The sequence below is a fragment of the Indicator indicator genome, chromosome 10 (genome assembly GCF_027791375.1).
Source record: "Indicator indicator isolate 239-I01 chromosome 10, UM_Iind_1.1, whole genome shotgun sequence".
Classification (NCBI taxonomy): domain Eukaryota; kingdom Metazoa; phylum Chordata; class Aves; order Piciformes; family Indicatoridae; genus Indicator; species Indicator indicator.
The window spans coordinates 9,832,581-9,854,595 of NC_072019.1; the positions used below are offsets into that span (position 1 = coordinate 9,832,581).

At 35.7% G+C, this 22,015-nt stretch overlaps 1 protein-coding gene across 2 annotated transcripts in view; it reads left to right on the forward strand.

The window, feature by feature from the left end:
* Positions 1 to 22,015, forward strand: part of PRKACB (protein kinase cAMP-activated catalytic subunit beta) — a 34,740-nt gene that overhangs the window by 9,693 nt on the left and 3,032 nt on the right. The window contains exons 1-9 of one of the 2 annotated variants that reach the window (XM_054384130.1): positions 1,750 to 1,759; positions 6,107 to 6,168; positions 7,107 to 7,235; positions 11,074 to 11,172; positions 12,172 to 12,254; positions 12,770 to 12,896; positions 15,129 to 15,224; positions 16,608 to 16,730; positions 18,706 to 18,870. In XM_054384130.1, coding sequence (XP_054240105.1) covers positions 1,750 to 1,759; positions 6,107 to 6,168; positions 7,107 to 7,235; positions 11,074 to 11,172; positions 12,172 to 12,254; positions 12,770 to 12,896; positions 15,129 to 15,224; positions 16,608 to 16,730; positions 18,706 to 18,870 — 894 coding nt within the window. Of the gene's footprint in view, positions 1 to 1,749; positions 1,760 to 6,106; positions 6,169 to 7,106; positions 7,236 to 11,073; positions 11,173 to 12,171; positions 12,255 to 12,769; positions 12,897 to 15,128; positions 15,225 to 16,607; positions 16,731 to 18,705; positions 18,871 to 22,015 lie in introns of those variants that run through there. The other variant, XM_054384129.1, reaches the window with a different exon arrangement.

The following is a 22,015-nucleotide window of genomic DNA, read 5'->3' on the forward strand; positions in this document are numbered from 1 at the left end:
TGGAAATAAAATACATTTTATTATCTCTAATAAAAATAGAAGAGGGAAGAAGGTAGGCAGGCAGACTATGGCGCGTGTGTGTGTTGAGAATTCGAGAAAGATAGTTACTACCTCTGATAGCTGGAAACCTGGCTCCTCTTTTGGTTTGTCTAAATCGATTGCACTTCATGTGCAGGCTGTTGCTGTCTAGCCAGCCAAAGATGTGAACATTAAGTAAGACTCCAGCTTTAATTTACCTCTTAAAGAAAGAAAAGCTGGGCTCTTTATAGAGCTCTTGACTGTTGCAAATTTGCTTTTATAAAGCTGACAAAATAGTGTCTAGCTCAAGACTTCAAAATCATGGACAGGATTAAAATGAGATTTTGCCAGTGTTCCAGAGTTTGACTTGTAATGGTTGAGAACAGTTTGTATTTTAAAACTGATGCACATTGTAAGATAATTTCTGAATGTCCTCCCTTCAAAATCACATTCTAGTGCTCTTTTCTAGTCTTCAGGAGCTGCAGCTGTAATTGGCTTTAATGTACTGCTTATCTTATTCTTCTCCCTTTTTCTCCGTGCTTTTTCTATGCCCTTCTCCAACCCATCCCAGTATTCCGTAGAAGTGTTTACAATGTGCAGTTAGATTATTAGCACTACGATTTTAATAGCAAACTTACATGCAGTTAATAGTTCTTTCGTGGTCATTTCTTTACCAAGAACTTTCAGGCTTTATTTTAGCAAATGGGCTTTTTCCAGAACTGGTCCATGTTTTGGTTTTGGGGAGTTTTGGTTGAAGTCTTGTTTTGTTTGGATTTTTGTTCCTGCTTTTTGTTTTGTTTATATATTTATTTAATTTTCCCCACTGGAAGGAAAGTTCTTATCCATTGCAGCTGTTAAGTTAGTTTACTCTACATCACCTGTTTTTGTCATAATTAGTGTTTAAACAGAAATCACAGCCTTGGTCTCCAAGTGAGAAACTTGATAAATTAGATACTAAATTGATGAAGAGTTTATTAAGCTAGTGTTAGTGACTTTTCAGCACTCAGAGCAGAAACAAGATAGAACCATAGGTGGTCAGTTTTCAAAACCAGGGCAGTCAGTGTGTCTCACTGCAGTAGTAAGAAAAGACTGACTCGCCCTGTACCAGGCTTACATCACATTGGAATATTTTTAACCCACCACTTTCATATTGTGAGAAAGTGTTTTGTTCTTGTTGACAGTCTGTTTCAATGATGGATTTTAAAATATTTGTGTTTTGAAGTGTTTCCCTATTAAAATGTTACCGGGCGCTCATGCTACTTCCTCTGAGTTTGGAATAGTTGTTAGTTATTTTCATCTTCAAACACTTACCCAGGTAGAGGAATCTTGTTGTAAGCCTTGGGAGTGTTATCAAAAGAGAAATGTAAATAAATTTAAGACAACAGGTTAACAGTGTAAGAATGGAACTTAGAACTTGAATCCTACGCATTTCACTTGCTTCTGAAATGTGGTACCATAACCACAGGATTTACTGAGACATCTATATACATCTCAAGAATGTTTAAGGCTATAAATACTGTTTTTATAAAAATGAAATAAACACATATATATTTACTAGCATCTCTTCATGCATGCTCATTTTTCATTTAAAGTAAATTTGGAGATTTAATTAAGTAGCCCATTTAACTCCAGGCTTAAATGATTATACTACAGTTTTGGAACAAAAATTGAATTGTATTTTCATAAAGGGCATTTTAAATACCAAGCAGAGATTGGCATTTAGCACAGCAGATGGGGATTTGTTATGGTGCCCAATGTTTAGTCTTTATCAGTTTAGTTCTTGCTTCCTTGCCATGAATCCTATCCAAAAACTTCACCACCACCCAAAAAAAAAAAAAAAAAAAGTCTGGCTTGCTGGCTCTTGTGGGAGATGTGCTTGAGAATAAAAAATAAAGTGCACGTGGGAGGTGGGAGAAAGGCAAAGTAATTCACGGTAACTCTTCCAGGACCACTCCATCTGTTAACCCTTTCCCTCTGCTGTCACTGCACCCCAGCAACTGAGAGGTACTAACCCTTTACATTTTTATTCAGGATCTTTCCTCTGATTCTCACTCATTCTTAAACTATGTTAACAATATTTTTTTTATAAGCCTGCTAAATTTTAATACAAAAGTTAATAAAAATATTGTGCATTGTGTGAATAAACTGTTATCTAATAATTTCCTGACATTTAGGGATGGGGCAGAGTGGTTTTTTGTTTTGTGTGTGGTAGAGTTTTTTCATTTGCTTGGGTTTTGGGTTTTATTCTGGTCTGTTTTAATAGCTCCTTGTATGCTGGGATTACCTAGGAACCTCTGGATTTGGTTTTAACTCCCTTAGAAATCTCTTCCAGCATGCTTTGCTGCGTCTCACCATGTTGTCTTGGTTCTGACTACAGCTCTCCGCAGGCCCAGTCTCAGGCCATCTGTGATAATGCAAGGAGATAGCTTCCATCTTGTCCCACTTTGTGTGCACCTGTAGCATTTCCTCTGACCAGGGTTTGAACTGAAGCAGACAGAAGTTATAAAACTGCTTGAAGTCTTTCAGCTGTAACTCCTTGGCTATTACCCCATTTCTTACTGCTGCCTTCTGAATCTCCCCAGATTGCCTACTCTATAATTCGGATGTTTGCATTGCATAAAACTTGACCCTGCTGCCAACTATTGCTCATGCTGGTCAGAGAGCTAGGTTTGTGCTGTGTGTTTGTGCTTGCCTCATCTCTGGACCACTGGTGCATCCTCTGCAGTTAGAGCTGATGTCCTCCCTGATACATCTAGTTGTGTTTACCACTGCTGTGGTCTTCCTGGTTCCTGTGCTTGTTATTCATGCCTTCCTCTTTCCTGCTAGCACCTTCCTTTCTTGAGCAAGAGCATTTCCTCCTTTAGTTTCAACCCCTTTCACTCCCAACTTCTGTACCGGTGAAACCAGTCTGACAATAGTGTGCTGGTCTTTGCATCCACTCCTTGCTGTCTTCGTCTTTATTTTGCTCGGCCATATATGGGGGATCCTTGCTCTTTAGTATTTTTGGGAACCTGTATATCAATGTCTCTTTCCTGACTTTTTTGTTGTTGTTTTGTGGGGGGTTTTGTTTGTTGGTTGGGGGGTGTGTGTTTTCTTTTTTTGAGAGTCTTAAAAGATTAAATCATACTTGTATTGCCATTGTTCAGATTTCCCATGTGCATTCCAGCTTGCACACTGCAACTTCAGCTGTGCAAAAGCCCCTTTCAAGGGGTTTTGTTGCTGTTCAGAGATAACAGGACTGAAATGCGAATATTTATTTTTTTGGAGACTGCTTCCATTTCTGTGCTATCCACCACATGGCATGCAATTCACACATGCTGTCTTTTGGAACAAAATGCTAAATAGTGGGAAGATCACCCGATCACAGGCTTTATTGTGATCCAGCATGTGACAATGAAGATAGATACACTTTTGTTAGCAACAGAGGTTGTGTTTGTCTTGGAACAGATTATTATTAAGGAAGCCAACTTGATCTCCTGAAGTTTTGTAAGCTGTGCTTATTTCTGTGATGCATCATCTTTCTTTCATACTGAATTTAGCTGCCTTTTTGTATTTTTTTTTTCTTTGCTCAAATGTTCTGTGGTTTAGCATGAGTTATTCTGTCTGTGTGGGAAAGGGCTGTTCTTGAGTGGGGAGGGGAAAGGGTGGAATGTATTTGTTTTCTATGTGTTTGTTGTGGAAATGCATAAAACTTTTTTTTCCTTTTTTTTTTTTCTGTCTTCTCTTTCTTTCCTCTCTTCATCATCTCATCTGTGTGGGTGAATGTTCCTGCAAACCCTTGGGAAACCTATAGAGACTTTTGGTATGCTTATTTCTTCATTAGTGCCCAAAGTCACAGACACTAGAACACTTTAAAATGGTTGCAATTTAAGGTGGCTAAAAATGTGCACTTGAGGAAAACTTTGAAGTAATGATCTAAGAAACCTATCTAATTGCATCATCACAATAATGCTGATGGCCACTACTGCCAAGTTTGCATAATTTTTTTTTTTCTGTGCTTGGAAAGTAGAAATGAAATGTACTCTCCTGTAGCAAGAGCTAATGTTTTGTGATTGAAGTATACTTTTCAGAATTTTCAAATTTTAAGCTCAGTTTTTCAGAAGAGACTGAAGTGTGTGCACTTCAGTTGCCTAAATTTTGTTTGAAGTCACCTACTGAACCTGTGTTGTGATAAGGGGCCCAGGTGATCTCTGACAATGAGAGCCAGACACAATCTGACCCACTTTCTCATTAGGAGGAAAATGTAATTCTAATAAAACACACCACAGAACATGAAATTGTTTGAAAAAGATAGCAATTTTAAGATAAACAAGTGCCATTGGGTAGCTTTATTTTGAAAATATATCTTCAGTGCTGCTTTCCAAGAAGAGAGAGTAAAAATCAACTAGATAAGGTAGAGTTTTTGTTGAGGAAGAGCTTGTGGCTTATTGATACTCTAGAAATGAGAGATTATTCTCACGCATCCACAATTTGAATATTTCCAGCTGGCTCACATTATTTTCATAAAGAGCATTCTTTATTCTATAAGTCAAACAAAGAAGACTACATGTAAGTGTTGTTGTATATATTTGTAAATAATAATTATTTCAGTGCAAAGTATGTGGAAACTTAAAATATTTATGTGAACAATGGAGATAGCATGAGGGATATTTAAGCTATGTACTGTAATAATATGAAAAAATGAGACCAATTATTCCATGTTTTGGGTATGGTATACAGTGTTGATGCTTTTTACTAAGCTACAGACATGTTTGAAGGCTTAACTTTTTGGTAGACTCAGTGTTCATTTTAGATTTTTCTCTTGTCCTTAAGAGAAAGTAATGTTCATGCTACCTTGACATAAATTGATGTTTTCAAAACTTAACAATAGTCATCACTTTTATCGAGTTATCTCTTTTCTCCTAATGGAAGAAGTATCAGCAGGCATGAATTTGGATATATTTTGTCCATGTGAGATAAATACATCAAACATTTTTACTGATTACTCACTAAAATATTTTTATCTCTTAATGAGTTTTAATACCGATTTAAAGTGGTTCCTTCAGTAGAAACTGTGGGGTTCTCTGTAGACAAAGTTCCAGTTCATCAAATTATTGTTTACAGCCCCTATATACCTATTTTTTTATGACCATCAGAAGGTAAAATACAGTTGCTAAAATGTGTTTTTGGATATTGACCAGAATAATCATGGCATATTGCCAAATATTTTTAGAAATTGCTTGTGGCAGAACATCATAGTACAGAAAATCCACTGTTATTAGCGTTATATTACAAGAAATGATTCAGAGACCACAAAACCACTATATTTTCATCTTGATTCTGTGACTTTCAGAACCACATAAATGTCTGAAATAACTCCCATTTATGACTGAACATGAAGTAATCTGCATTGATCTGGCTGATAAGTGATGTTCAAAAAAGCTGAACAGCTGATAACATTGGTGCACATTTTAAACAGTCACCCAGAATTCTGCTATTGTGCATTCTTCCAATTTCATTGGAAAATCAATATTAAAAATACATATTCTCTCTGACTGTGGGCATGCCTAATGTGCAGTGTTGCTGTAGCTCCGTGCTTTGTCTTTGCTTGCAGTAATGCTATCTATTTAGTCCTTGAGCTTGCAAACAGCATTTAAATAAAGGTGATGAGGGAAAAAGCGGTGAGATTGACATTATGCTCAATCAGCTGAAAGAAAATGTAACTTCTATTTAACAAAAATAGATAAGTCTGTCTTTCTGGAATGGCTATTTATAAACATCAGGTGGTTTTGGTTTTTTCCCGGTTGAATTAAGAACGTCTTGCATCACCTTAAAGCCTGCTTGCGCGTGCAGTATCGTGAGTTACTAGAGCTAGTGTAGTTTAAGTAATTTGTGTAGAATGATGTAGTTACTCCAGAAAGCTTAGAGATCACCTGGAGATGTTGTGCAAGTTATAGAGGCATTGGTGCTTGCTTTCATACATGGTGAAAATAGCATATTATGATTTGAAGAACTTGTTAATGAAGTTTACATATTTTAACAAAGCATCTCCATCACATCCATGATGAATTACATTAATTAAAATGTACTTTCTTGTGTGTGTTTTCAGTGAAAGAGTTCCTAGCCAAAGCCAAAGAAGACTTTCTAAGAAAATGGGAGAGCCCCCCTCAGGTATCAGTCACCTAAGCACTTGAATTTTTTCTCTGTTGCATTTTTGTTTTAATCACGTTATCATTGTCTTATCATTGTGTAATGAGCAGCACAGAAAACAGGAGGGGTAAAAAGGTATACTGCAATTTTGAAAGGAGTGTCCACTTTTAATGTCAGTTTTGTCATTGGAGTGGATCAGCAAAGACTAGGGTATTTTCCAAATTTGGTGTGATGAAATGCATCTACTGAACAACAGCTTTCTCTTATGGACGAAGATATTCACCATCAAGATGACAAGACTTAAAATATATTGGCATGTTTTAGCTGGTTTTTAATAACAATAAGCATTGACACATTTAGAATTTGCCCTGTTATTAATTTCCCCCATGATATTAAAGTGATTTTAGGGTATTAAATCTACTGCATAGGGCTTGGGGACAGGTTAAGGAGTTTTTTAGAGAGAAATCTTGTAGACGTTGAACTTGGAGGTTTTAGAGCAGCATTCAAAATGCTGTGGTGATGATTATCTGAGAAAATTTACTCAGCAATATGCTGCCCAGACAGCTCTCGCATAGAACTGTCTCTAGAGCTTCGGATTTTTTTTTTTAATTATTTTTTATATTTTGATATTCTTTTTTTTTTTAGTAGCCTGAGGGGGTTACTTATCTGCATTGTTAAATTTATTATGTGTTTACTTCTAAATGTTTCTCACTAAGCATGTATCATCTGTGTGACAAAATACAGAAACATTGATACAATTCAGCTCTTACTCTGTTTTAATAAGTGCAATGAAAAAACTCATGCTCAAATTTGACAGGCATGAAGTTATAGCAATAGTTCACTATAGTTCTTTGATAAATGTAATTTTACTCACTTTTCTATCATAAATGAATTCAGTTTATAGAGTTAAAATTGTGTTTGGGATTGTAAATAATGTCATTATATTCTTGTACATGTAGAACACTGCTGGCCTAGATGATTTTGAGAGGCAAAAAACCCTTGGAACAGGATCATTTGGGAGAGTTATGATGGTGAAACATAAATCCACAGAACAGTATTATGCTATGAAGATACTGGACAAACAGAAGGTTAGTGTAACTTACAGTGTGTTTTGTGGTACGGAATAGTTTCGTATAGACAAAGTTCTGGTAACTGTGGCTAAACTGTCTTGCACTTACTCTGCTTTCGCGTATTGTACATGGATACTGATGACACTTCATATGCTTGATTTTCTTTTTTAGCTATCAGATTCAGTTGTGTGGGTTGCATAGCATTCTTACAACGGCCAATAACAGAGATGGCAGATTAAAGAGGCTTTAAGTAGTGTCTAAGATACTAATGAAATGTTATCAGGTAAATTCTTTGCTTAGCTTTTTTAAGGTAAGGCAAAAGCAAAACATAGTGATGCAGTTCAAATAAATTAAAAAATAAACTCTTGCAGGGTAGCTCAGAATTCTGGAAAACTCTTTGGATCAGAAATTCTCAAAATTTTACTTGTGAACCATATTTTAACACATTGTTTGCACGAATCATTTCCGTTCTTGTTCCCATGATGTATTACTTTTTGTTTGCATAATTACATAATAATCCTGTTTCGTCTGTGGTAACTGCATAGATAGAACCGCAGTCTCGCAGAATAGCTGTCACACAATAGACTACTTCTGTGTTGCAAACTCAAGTGCTCTAGTCTGAATCTGTATTGTTACTCCAGCTGGACTTTTTTTTTTAACAGCCTATTACAGTCAGATTGAGCAGTGTCATTTGATAAAGTTTAAATTTTAAATAAAACAGAATTCCGGAATGCTAAGAAGTATTTCTAAAGGAATTTACCAATAAAATTAGTTTTTAATGGTTTTGACAGGTTTTTCAGAAGTACATTATTTGATGGATGAGTAGATTCCAGGGTCCTCAATATAAGATCTCTTCTTACTGTGTAAGGCACAATACACAGCTGTGCTGCTGTATGAAAAAAATCATACTAAGAAAATATCTGGAACAGAGAGCTTAATAATCAATAACTCACAAAATGAAGGTCAGTGATGAATCCATGTGGACTTTTGCACTTTCAGCGTTATTGGGTTCTAGAGAACAAGTCTTTGAGGAGTGGCTGAGGGAGGTGAGATTGTTTAGTTTGGAGAAGAGAAGAAGATCACATTGCTCTCTACAGCTACCTGAAAGGAGGTTGTAGTGAGGTGGGTGTTGGTCTCTTTTCTCAAGTAACTAGTGATAGGACAAGAGGAAATGGCTTCAAGTTGTGCCACGGGAAGTTTCGATTAAATATTAAAATTTTCTTTGCTGAAGGTGTAGTCAGACATAGGAACAGACTGCCCAGGGAGGCAGTGGAGTCACCATCCCTGGAGGTGTTCAGAAAACACGGCACTTCAGGACATGGTTTAGTGGTCATGGTAACGTTGGGTTGATGGTTGGTCTTTATGATTTTAGAGGTCTTTTCCAACCTTAATGATTTGATGATTCCATTCCTGAGTATTTTTATGTAATGGTAGCGACATAATCGATCTGTTCTCCCTGAGCTGCAGTTCCAGTATTTTTTATCATGGCTTTATGATGGTCAAACAAGAAGAAACTACAATAAACTTACCACTTTAGTGCCAATTCTGACATTAGGTTTTTACTTGGAAAAGCTCAATTTTTTGCAGCTTCAGAATTCTCTTTTATAACAGTGGTTTCTAAATTTTATTTTTGAAAAATATCCAATAAAATTCAAGAGACACTCCAGATAATACAACTAGAAGACAGCCATTTCCACCTATGTGGAAATCTATTGCATCAATACCTTGGTATCATTGCTGGCATCCTTCAGGAAGCGTTACTCTAACATGAGATGTAATGAATATCTAAAAGCTGCATGGAAATTTCAGATTTTCAACTATGCTTTTCTTTGAACCCTTTTTCATGAATGACTGAGTCCTTGTCACTAGAGCATTTTAGGAAATAACATCTTGCTTCAGAAAGCTGCCACCAAAAATAGTCTCAGAATTTTTTTTTTTTAATTTAAGCTGATTGCTCCTACTCAGTCTAAAATAAATTGGAAAACTATAGTTTTAAAAATATTTGTTAAAAGCAAAAAAAATCACATTTTTAACAATTGCAGTGGACTTGCAGAAAAATATTCACAAGATTAAAGATGTTTGCATCCAGACATTAGTCTTGTATTAGTAAATGAGATGGTTTTGTCTATAATCAGATGTTTCGAAGTATTCTTTTATGAAATATATACTTTTTCACCTCAACTTAGTTAACATATATATATTATTCTATTAGAAATACCTAAGTTTTTAATTAGTGACTTCTGTTAATTGATAGTTTACAGACAATAAATTTCTATCACTTTGTATATTGTAGAGAACATACAGTTGTCTGAAATCAGACAGGCTGCCTAGAGTTTTTAATTTATATTTTACTTGAAACAAGGCATATTGTCTGTCCCTTTCTTACCCAATCTTATGTTTGATTCATCAGGATATGAAAAAAAAAGAGATGTTGATGTGGCCAGCAGTTTTTTGGGGGAAAGGGGTTATTCCTTTATTTGTCTACCTTCATTTAGGAAGGCTGTAACATTCCATTGCTTCGCTCACTTTATTGCACAATTGTTTTTTGAAAGAAAATATTGTTAATAAAAGCTCAGGTATAAACAAGTTGTTGGAGAACCTGGCATTACCAGACATCATTTGATCTACAGGAAGCTGACACTGGACATGTTCTGAGCCTGAGTGTAAATGTGAGCAAAGCCATATTAATCTGAGGCTCCACTTTGATATTATGAAGCATTAAACAGCAACTTCAGCCTATGGTATTGCAAATTACCCTCTGGTATCTATCCAAAAGATACAAGGGTGGTAAAGTCTTCTTTAGCATTCAGTTGAATGCTTCATAATATCAAACTAAAACCTTCATTTGCTTGCCCTGATGACCAAGACAAGCCCCAAGTGAAGGGGGCAGTTTCCACAAATGAGCTGATGTGAGCAAAATTTTTATTCAGTTTATAAATAGCTATGAATTAAGAGATTCAATATTTTTAGTTCACTCTGTTTTGTATATGACATTTATTTCAAAACCATAGTGGTTTTTTGTATAGGTAATACCTTTGGCAGCTAAAAGTGTAATTGAAACACAGTTTCAGTCATGGTTGGTGTCTCTTGCTTATATGCTCTGAACGTGTGAAAATAGACTTGTTTTCATCACTCTTGAATGTTTTCTCTTCTTTTGGAGCAGGGCAGTAACTTTATTTGGAAATCATACCATTCACAAAATGAGATATAGATAAATTGTGCAATAGGGATTAAGTGAAATGGGAAGAATGATTATGCAATGTTGGGGTTTAACACAAGGAAACCAGTTGTTAATTAATAATCATAAATCTGCCACTTGCTGCCCTGTCTTGTTATCAGCTTAACGTTATACTGGATTGTCAAAAGGTATAATTTAAGTTTTTTAAATACTTTTGCTAACTGATTTGGTGAACAGAAAAGCAAAACTCATTGAAAGGTCTGGCAGAACCTGGTCTTCTCCTCACTAATGTGTGAGCTATGTAAGTGTGTTTACTCTTTTCACATTTAACAAAATTCATAATTAAGTGTGAGACAGAATTTCCTGCCTTTCTTAGCAACAAGTCCAAAGACCAAATGGATTTTATTGAACTGTCATCTTACTGCAGAAGTATCTCTGTTACAAAAACAAGCAATTCTTAAGAAAATGCAAACTGCATTGCATGGATATTGCTCTTTAAAGTAGCACTAGACTACTTTAAATCTTTTCTTGGCACTGTAAATGTACTCACAATCCATAAGGTATTTCATCTTAAAGTTATAAGCTTGCTTTCAACTAATTGCTTACACTGAAAAATTTATCAACAACTATAAAATGTCATACTTCAACTGAAAATTTTTGGGTTTTTTCCTCCCGTAGGTTGTCAAACTGAAGCAAATAGAACACACACTGAATGAGAAGAGAATATTACAAGCGGTGAACTTTCCTTTCCTTGTAAAACTGGAGTATTCTTTTAAGGTAATCATTACTTTGAAATAAGTTGTTTGGGTTTCAGGGAAGTGCATGCTCAAACTTCAGATATTAAAACATTTAACTTTTACCATACAGTAATTTTAGTGTTTTTGTCTTCAAAGATGCTTCACTTGGCACTGTTGACAGGTCTTGAGCAGGATTTCCTTCACTTGTGTGCACACTAGCAGACACCCTAGTTCGCAATATCTCCAAATAAATTAAAAATAAATAAAATTAAACTTAGAGATGTCCCAGGGAAACTGGGTTTTGTACAGCAGGGAGCTTTTAGGCATAATTCTTTCTTTGAGAGACACCAGAAGATATATTTCTGTACCAGTGTATGAAATGGTAAATTTGTAATTGTTCTGAAGATTATTTTACTGGAGGTTTATACCTGAGGCAGGTCTTTGTGACACTCTAAACCATGAAGGAAAGAACTTTGAGGCTAGCTTCTCATTTCATGACAGCATGTGTTAGTCAGTCTGTAGAGAAATGAGATTTTTCTAGTTTATAGAGTGGTGTGTGTCCTTTATCTATTTCGTTCTTTTTTATTATTTTTATCTTTTAATGCCATTTAAAATGAACAAACGTAATCTACCTTAAGCTTTACAGTTTTGACGCTATGGGATATGAGAGTACCTCACACTGCACTCTTAAAAATTCGAGAGTTGACAAAATCTTGTCTCTTGTTTGAGAGAAGTGGAAAGTATTCGCATCTTATCCTCTCATCCTTCAGGTCACTTACACACCATTTTGTGCCAGGAACTCACTTACCTTTATTCAAATGTACTTCAAAATAGATTTCTTGAGAGATACAATGCTTCTCTTGTCACATGTGCCTGCACTTTCTTCAAGAATTTCTACCTCTGTTGCTTTCTATTTGTTAAGGTCATTGGATGGCTACATTTTTTCACTTTCACTCTTTAATAAAATATATTGTATGTAGGAATTACAGAGACTATAGCACGCCTAATTATGTATTTGTATATTTACTTGCTTCCTTAGGACAATTCTAATTTATACATGGTAATGGAGTATGTTCCTGGTGGTGAAATGTTTTCACATCTAAGAAGAATTGGAAGGTTCAGGTAGGAGTATTAATGACATTACTTTTAAAAGCCTTATCTAACTAGTTTGGGAATAGAGTTTTATGAAATTCTTTAGTGTTGAAGAAAAAGAACTCTGAAGGGGGAAGTGCATTTAATTTATCCTTCTTTCAGTAGGCATAAACTGGTCAGGTAATGAAAAATGTATAATTTCTATTTCTTTTCAGTCAGTTTTAAGGCAGGCATTAGTGATCTATGCATGACAGAACCTTGGAATTCCTGTACATACTGTCACTGAAATGGATGATGGTTTCTAATAGTAAAATTTGAAGTCTAAGCTCTTAACTTGCATGTGTATTTTAGCTGCAAGGCTTGAATCTGGGGGATGAATGTATCAGTTCTAAAATGTTTGCTGTTTGCCTTTTTTCATTATTATTATTATTGTTACACAGTAAAAGAAACCATTAAAAATATTTGTCTATCGCTGGCAGTTGCATGGTTGTTTCATTATCTTAACATAACATTGGGATACTTAATATTCTTTTAATTCTTCACAGTGAACCACATGCACGGTTTTATGCAGCTCAGATAGTGCTAACATTTGAGTACCTCCATTCATTAGACCTCATCTACAGAGATCTAAAGCCTGAAAATCTTTTAATTGATCAGCAAGGATACATCCAGGTATGATATTCATATATTTAGGGAGTGAGGTCTTCTTTTGAGTATAGGATTAGGTAATTCTAGCAAGTGTGTTTAAAATAAATGGTCTGAAGATGTTAGCATGCATTCAGAGAGCATTAAAATGCCCTCCCGTGAATTAATGGTTAAAGCCATTGTATTGTACTTCCTCTGACTGAAATTAAGTATGCACAGTGGAGCTCTCTGCAGCTGAGCGAGTTGTCAAGATTTCCCTTGGGGTCTGTGGTAAGAAGTAGGTGATTATATGGCTCTGTTCATCTGACCTATTTTATACATCTGCTGTAGAGCAAGACAAAAGGTGCCCTAAAATGTCAGCTTCTCTGAACTGTCTATAAAAGTAGTTTAAGATGACCAGCTTTAGATGCCAACACTGACACTCTAGTACTTAATTTCAGTGAGATGAATACCACTCTTGCAGAGTCCTATCCTTCTCAGTATGTGGAGTAAGAACTGAGTTGAAATTGAACAGAACTGCAGTGCTGGAAATGATGACTTCGCTTTTACAACAGCCTTTCACAGCACCTTCTCATCTTCCTTTTAGCTCGTATGCTTTTGCTCTAAGTGGGAAATAGGAAGGTGGTATACAGCAACAAGCACAGTGCAATGCTTCGCTGTCCTTAAACTATAGAAGCTTTCCTTTCCTTGTCGTGTCACCTTTTGCCATAGAAGAATATGACAGGAAAGCACATAATAAAAACGTTTGAGAGAAGTGGGAAGTAGTAATGTCTTATGCTATTTATAACCATAAATAATTTTACATGGAAAATAAAACTGACACTGTAGGGGGAAGAGAAATCCAAGTTCTGTTAATTCTTGATGAACACGACAGATGTAAGGCTGTGAACAACTTAGTCCAGAAGTTGTGCAACAGGATGTTTTTGTGACAGTGGGCAAATGGCAAATGATAATGGGTCCAGCAGTCACTCTTCTCATGTGTGGTTGGCTCGCATCTACTTGTGAACAGAGAGAGTTTGTATTCATATGTTGATACTGTAGCTCAAAACAAATTCTGTTTAGAAATTCTGTTAATTTTCTCTTTAAAATTCAAAGCCATTAATGCTTGTCTGCAGTGTATTCTTCTTACGTAGTCTGATGTACGCTCAGAAACGCAGAAATGGTTTGTTGCTGCCTGAAGTAGGTCTGTCTAGTCAGCACATCACCCTCTCCATTCAGCTCCAGCTGTGGCTGCTGTTGTTTCCACCAAAAATGAAGCAAAAGCTGCCTCGATAGTTTGGAGTTTGGATTGTTTAATTGTGACACTAGTGTATCAGAAACATCAGCATATGTTACTGTATAATTAGCAATGATTATCATTGTAGTACAGTATGTTTTCTCAGGGAATAGATTGAAAATTATACCAAGAAGGAGGAAACAAAAGAAACAGATTCTCAAATAAGCATAGGCTCGATAACTTGAAGCTGATCCCAGAATTTCATATGTAGTTGCCTGGCTTCTGTATATATTTTCACAATACAATCCCTGAAAAAAAACTCAGAGAGGATGATACTGCATGGAGAGTTCCCAAAACTTACTGCAGGAAACATCACAAGTGGAATGAGGAATTCATAATGGCTAAGAACTTGCCATTTGTGAATACAGTTACTGCTACATTTTCCCCCTAGTCCTCAGATAAACAAATTTGACTCAAGTGATGCTTTCAAAGATGAATTGGAACTTAGCAGAAGACCTCTTTTATGTTGTCTTATTCCCACGCTAATTTTACATACAACCTTTAGATGCTTAAGCAATAAAATTCAGAATTTACAAGACTGGCTGATATCCAGACCCTTCTTGTAATTAATTTATTTGTTAGCTAGAGGAGAAGATAAGTATCTTGTTCATATTCATGTTCTTTAAACTTTCAGCAGTATAAATAGATTTGAAAAGAAAAATGAATAATGTATTTGCAGTACATCTGGAAGATCAGTAAGCCATAGTTCCCACTGATTTTGAAAATTAAAAATAGAAACTTGGATCAAGGGGAAAATACATATTTTGTGTTATTTATTAATTTTATCACAAGAAACCTTTTATCTAGCTGCATTAGAAATACCTGAAGGAATGGTTACTAAAAGTACATCTGACTATATGATACAATGTGATTTGAGAAACAGATTTTTCCTCTGTATAGAGCAGCTTTGCAAAATATTTCAGAAGCACTTAAATTTCTTTATAGAAATGCACTTAAAGTCAATTTACTTCTTCTTGTGACAGGTCACGGACTTTGGCTTTGCAAAAAGAGTAAAAGGAAGAACTTGGACGTTATGTGGCACTCCAGAATACCTGGCACCTGAAATAATACTCAGCAAGGTACTTTGTCCTTTCATTCAGCCATGCATTTGATGTAGCTAATACTTACTGCACAGTTATTAAACTTTGAGAAATAAACAATTGCTGATACTTCCAAAAATCAAGTCTTGACTAGTCAACTCTTTATGAAATATACAAAATGCAGTCATTACTTTGTGCATGTTTGGGTTACTTAATTAGCAACCATATCAGAGCAGCACATCTGAGTTGATTACCTTCTGAAGTGTTAACAGACTAGAACAGGAGAAGAGGAGCTCCAGAGGTAACTGCATTTTGGATAACTCTGTAGTTGCTGAATAACTAGTTGCGGTGTTTCAGGTTTAAGGCACTTTTCATGAAAGTAAACATGACAAACTGCTGGTTTTACACATAAAGTACATGCAGTCTAACCTTACTGTTGATCAATTTCTGTCTAGTACTTCCACTGTTTGGACATAGAAGGAATATAATTTATCATATAGCTCTTCAGCTGTAGCCCTTCTCGTTTTGAAAAGGAAACATACCCTTAAAGTTTATAGAACTGCTTATAATATAATCATAATGCATAATGTTAAATTATTTATTTAATACATGGTTTAATTAAATACCCTTTGCAGATCTTTAAAGGTAAATCTAAAATACTTTTGTTTGGAGATAAAATCTTTGTTATTTGCAGCTTTTTTTGCCCCTACACAGCTAAAGTAGTAGAAGAAATTGCAACATGTCCACTACAAATTCTCCATTTTTCAGGAAAGCCTGAGTCTTAGCACTGAGCATTGTAAAAGATTTCAAAGAAGACATATAAAATTGATGGGATTGGTGGGGTTTCATCTGTCTTTAATATTCAACAGAATTTACTAATGATTCTATATTTAGACTTTAAAGGTCAGATCATAGATATCTCTGCAACAGCTCATTGACTACACTTCTGAGGTCTTGTAGCTGGTTTACTAAGTATGAAAACATTCTGAAAGGTGGATAGTCAAGAAAAAAGATGACAGCATGCAATATAGGAAATATTGTTAAACTTAATGGAATTTCCTTAAGCTTTGAAAGAAGTTTCAGTCCTTCTGCAACCACATTATTTGATTTAAAATAAACAAATTCACAAATTTCTGTCACTTAGGGAGTCTTGTAGCATCAGCATATAAACATCACTGAAACTCAGTGCAGGAATGTGTGCAGAATGTTTCACTGTCATCACCATAGCACTGTCCTCAGTATAGCGAGTTTGAAGTATATTGCTGTTCAAATCTGTGAGCTTCAGTTTGGTTTGAATTGGGTTGTAATTTCTGTAATAAACAAGCAGTAATGCACTTGTTTCTTAAGATTCCATAGATGTATATTGAAAATCTGAACAACACTAGTAATTGTACTAATGGTGGGATTTCTCATTTTATCCAGGGTTACAACAAGGCAGTGGATTGGTGGGCATTAGGAGTGTTAATCTATGAAATGGCAGCTGGATATCCCCCATTCTTTGCAGACCAGCCCATTCAAATTTATGAGAAGATTGTGTCTGGCAAGGTGAGTGAAGGTTCTTTGTTTTCACAAAGGCAGAGCCTGTTTTTTGTGTGGAGTAGATGCAGAATTTACTGCTTACTAGACAGTAAGAAGTTTAGAAAGAATATAGGAAAAGTTTGTAATACGTATTTCTTAAGTACAGAAGTCACAGTAATACTAAAAATAAAAGATCTAAATATCTGTTCCCTGCATTCAAATTTACAGTGCAAACTATTACATTAACAGACATTGTGTTATTATGTACTTATATGTTTGGATAAAAAGGACTCAACAACTGCTAGCAACTATTAAGCTATATGTTTAATTTGCCTGGCTATTTTCTTTTCTAGGAATATTTTTCAGCTTTTGAGAAGCTCGAAAGAGCTTTCATAATTCATAGTAGGTTTCTTTTCTTTTGCAGTCCTGTAGTTCAAGACATACCTAATGTTTTGTTGGCTTTCATTGTTAAGTACAGTTTTTAGTTTTTCCAACTTTTCCCTGTAATTTTTCATTAATATCTCTTAGCGTGCCAACTAGCACAAAAATGTGATCATTTTATTGTTTTTTCTGCCAAACAGTGTTGTCTCTTCATGCTTCTTTGCGGTCATTTGATTTGTTATGGTGCTTTTCTTCCTTGTCCCAGTGTGTGCTGTGCTGCATCTTACATACTTTTGTAATTCATATCGAGGGAAGTGCCTCAGTAGGCCATGTGGCAAACTGCAGTGAGATTAAAGGACCTTACTAAAATCAAGAAGGTGATTGCTCTGAAAGGTTGTACTGTCTGAGACTCTTCAGCTGTCTCCTTGAATATATGGGAATTAATTTACAAAGTTATGTTTTTAAGGAAATGTTTATTTTCTAAACTTAAAAAAAAAAAGGTGATTTTTGCAATTATATCTCTTTCCTTGACACTTGTACTGTTGGTCATATGCCTTTTTAACTGATTCCATGGATGCATGGTTGCACAAACAGCACTGGACTTGATCTCCGAAAATCTAAAATTCAGTCTAGCTAGCAGTATGTTTTCTTCATAACCTTAAGTATTTCATTTAATCTACCTTATGCATTTAATTCTCTACTGAAAAAATACTTAAGATTTTCTTGTTTCTCAGCTGTCTAGGTATTACATGCATTAAAACTTACAGATTTCTCAAATACTACAATAGATCCATATCAGTAGGTAAACTGAAGCACTGTCCTTGATTATCAGACCACTTGATTTCATAACATGCTTTTATGTTAAATAATTCTATGTTCTTCATTTACATCACCTGAATATTGAGAGTGCAAAACATAGAGATAAGTACAGCTTTTTGCCCTTCCCCCTTACCTCTGCTATCGCGGATGGTGTTGGGGTGTTGGTACATCTTATACTATTAAAACCCTGTGTAATTACATCCTGTGAATCATTTTCACATATTTCTTAGCCAGGTTTGAATTAATTGTATTGGCAGTCACTTGTGTGACATTCCTCAGATAGTGCTGTATTATTTATAGAAAACTTGTGACGGTGGTGTATTTAGTTATCGCAAACAGGTTATAGTACAGCATGAAGATCCAGATTGAGTTTTTATATATAATTGATGAATGTCCAGTTATTTCTGTTATTTCAGAGCACAGCTATATATTTCTATGCTGTACATATGCTCTAGTGTATTGGATCTCCTGTTTGTGTATACATAATAAAAAAAATATTCTTGGGAAATACCTTGATATTGTATCGGTGAGACACCAAGTTAAATTTAGCTTTGTCATTACTACATCAATACTTTTCCCCAACTCAATCAGATGTAGAAATTTTTCAGTTAAAAAAAATCTCCGATGCCCAAGGTAATGCTATTGGTGAAGGTTCTGTGAAACAGAAACAGAAATGTAACAATAATCCTCTCTTCGTGCATTCCTACATGATTGGTTCTCAGAAGAATGCTGTTTTGCTTCAGGGGGAAAAGTAGAATTTTTATGTTTGTTTTTTTTTAATGTTGTGGATCTATAATTTTAGGTAAGGTTCCCATCACACTTCAGTTCAGACCTAAAGGATCTTCTAAGAAATTTACTCCAGGTAGATTTGACCAAACGATACGGAAATCTCAAGAATGGTGTAAATGACATAAAGAATCACAAGTGGTTTGCCACTACAGATTGGATTGCCATTTATCAGAGAAAGGTAAGACTCTTCCCGATCAATCCTATGACAGGTCTTTAAGGAGTTGAAGTAAAATTTCTTACTGTTGATTTTTTACTTTCCTGAATCTGTCACTTTTAATTAACTGAGGAAAGGTGAAAGCAGTTTAAGACTTTGAAGAGTAAATATTGACTGACGTTGGTGTCTTGGTTTTTATTTTGAATCCTGGGAGACCTCTATGTAGTTTGACATACAGTCAAACTGTTCTTCAGCATGGAGAGACTCTAGCCAAAGCTAGAGGGTTGGGTTGGTTGGTTGGGTTTGGTTTTGGTTGGTTGGGGTTTTGTTTGTTTGTGGTGGTGTGGTTTTGTTTTGTCTGTTAAAGAAGTACACTCCCTCCTTCTTGCTCTGGTACAGAATCAGAAGTAGGGAGTGTCTACTCAAACCACAGTATCTCTTGAAGAGGAGTTGTCTTCTGACACTACTAATTGATTGCAGTTCCAGTAGCAATGGCAACAGCCCTGCTGAATCCTTTTTTTTTTTTTCCTGGCATTTTTAGAATGGTTTTCTAGACCTGCCTAACCAACATGACTAGTGATGTGGATTTTAGAAAGTCCATTGCCAGTCTGCACTATGAACTTCACACATGCATAAGAATGAAAGCAACAGACAATTTGGAATATTTTCATAGCACAAACAGCCATTAACATAACCTTTAGAGGGGAGCATGTTAGTGGCTGCCAGGATGAATGAAGCAGAGCTGGGAGAGGAAGCTGGGGAAAGGGATTGATGATGGTTACAATGCAGTCTAGGTCTGTCTTCCAGTAGCTCCAAAGCTACCTTTCCTCTTGAAGATAGAGTCAAATATCTGTAGATTAATGAGTTACTAGAAACAGATTCTGAGGAAATTAAATGCAGCATCTGAATTCTTGGCTTTTCAGTAGACAGCAATAAGACTAAAATAAGGATTGTTGTCTCAGAAGACTCTCAAGGAGAAACAATTTTGTGTCTAGATATTGGTAAAAAGGTTAGAGTTAAGTGATAATATTTGAAGGAATTTGTTAGCATTTCAACAGTGTAAACTGCCTTGACTGTAGAGGCATGACCTTACTGCTGTAACAGCAGCAATTTAAAGGCCAAACCTAAATACTAACAATAGTTTATAAAAAGAAACTGGTTGTTTGGCTACACAGTCTGACAGTACAAGTGTTGTAGTATTCACAAATGTATTAGTTATTAGAAGGCAACGTACAATTAACACATCCTATGTTCCTTGTATTAATTGTAGATGTTTTTAAGAAAAGATTCCCCATTGCAGAATTGTAATTATCTATTCTTTCCTTTCTTAATGCCTGTTTACAAGGCAGATTTACGTGCACTGAGTTTCATTTTCCAGTATGCTGTTTGGGAACACCCAGGCCCCATAATGCTAAATCAGATGTTTTAATGCTGTATTAAATACTCTTACAATTGCTACTGCACTGCTATGAAGAATTACAAGAAATATTTTTAAATGTGAACTGGTAGTACAGACAGAAATAGCTGTTACTAGTTTTAAAAGATTGTCATAACTGATGCTGAATAAGTTTGAAGCTCCTAATTACAAGGAATAAATACTGTAATATGAAAGGTCAGAAACAACAGCATGGATTGTATTATCAGTCATAGAAATATAGCAATAAACTTTGGTTTTATATCAGGTTTTCACAGTGGCTGCTACCACAGCATGTGTTTTCCAGAATAAATGTCTCATTCCTTGTCAGCTGATGTAATGTGAATAATTTGTCATGATACAGTTCTAAGTCAATTACTTAATATTTCAGATAAAATCAAGTCTTGGGGTTTTTTGTGTATTTACATAGCTGTTCATTAAAATCCTGCCTGATGATGTGGTTTTTCGTAGATCCAAACAGATATTTCTACTATAAATCAGTATTCTTTTCAGTGATTTCCATGGTGAATGTAATAGGAAAAAGTCTGAGGCATTTTATTTGCATGTGTTTTAAAATTCCAGCAGTAAGATGTTTCTTGTTCTCTGAGCTTTGTTATAAGAGAGTAATTGAAAATCTATTTGAGAAGACAGAGAAAAAGAACTCAGATAATGTAAATGTGTGGCTTTCTAGACTAGGTAGGTACACAGACTGTGTATTGTCTCAGGATAAATCACCTAAACATGTATGTTGTTTTAGGAACAAAAGGATACACACAAGTGTAGCACAGTCTGTAAATGCAGAAAGGTAGTGTTATTTCTTGGGAGTGTATAGTGTAATTGCCTAAAATCAGCAGAGTTTCGTTCATATTAGTCTGTGCTGTACCCCTTTAATTTACTGATTTCCACACATGCAACCCCCTGCCATCAGTAATCTACCTGGGGCACTGAGCAGTTCCGTGATTGCACAGTGTGATCTGATCCCCTGCCTCTGCTGGAGCCATGCCTGCACTGCTTATCTGTCTCCCCACTGTTACGCCTCTGGCATACATACTCCTTGGGATGTCCCAGAGAGAAATACTTGCCTGATTACTTTGCATTTCCAGGTTTAAATTTGCATCACCTCAATAGTTTTGTTATGTGTTGCTTACTGCAAAGGTCAATAAAACAAGCACCTGCCAAACAAGAAAGAGGAGTGTGGTATTGGTAATTGTGCCTTGTACTCCAGTTTATCCTAGACCTGTTGCAGCAGAGCTTTTATCTTTCTTCCTGATACTCTGTTCTTTTTGGTCCCCCCCTTACTTACCATCCATTCTTCATCATTGTTGCCCCATCACCCCAAACCCTGCCTATTCTTTCTTTCAGCATTCAATTGATTGTAAAACGTCAATTATTTAAAAAAATAATTAAGTTTACTTTTGAACTTTGACATGTGATAGACTAGAAGGATTAAGATTTGAATTAGTATTAGCTATGTGTAGATAGAATTTAGTAGTTTGATCCCTAGAGTAGCATTTCAGTGTCTGCAAGTTGGCAGCAATTCCTTCCCCTCCCCAACTGTGAAGGGACTGTTAGCCAGTAAAAATGCAGGTATGTCCCTGTGCAGATCTGTATCTTTTATTTAATGTCATCTTCAGAGAGCTGCTGGTTCCCTCAACTTTCAAGCAGCAGCAGTTAAGCAAGCGTTCCATGCAGCTGCTGCTGAGCTGGAAGCTGCGTCATACAGCTTATGAGCTGAAGAGAGCAAGGTCTTCTCTG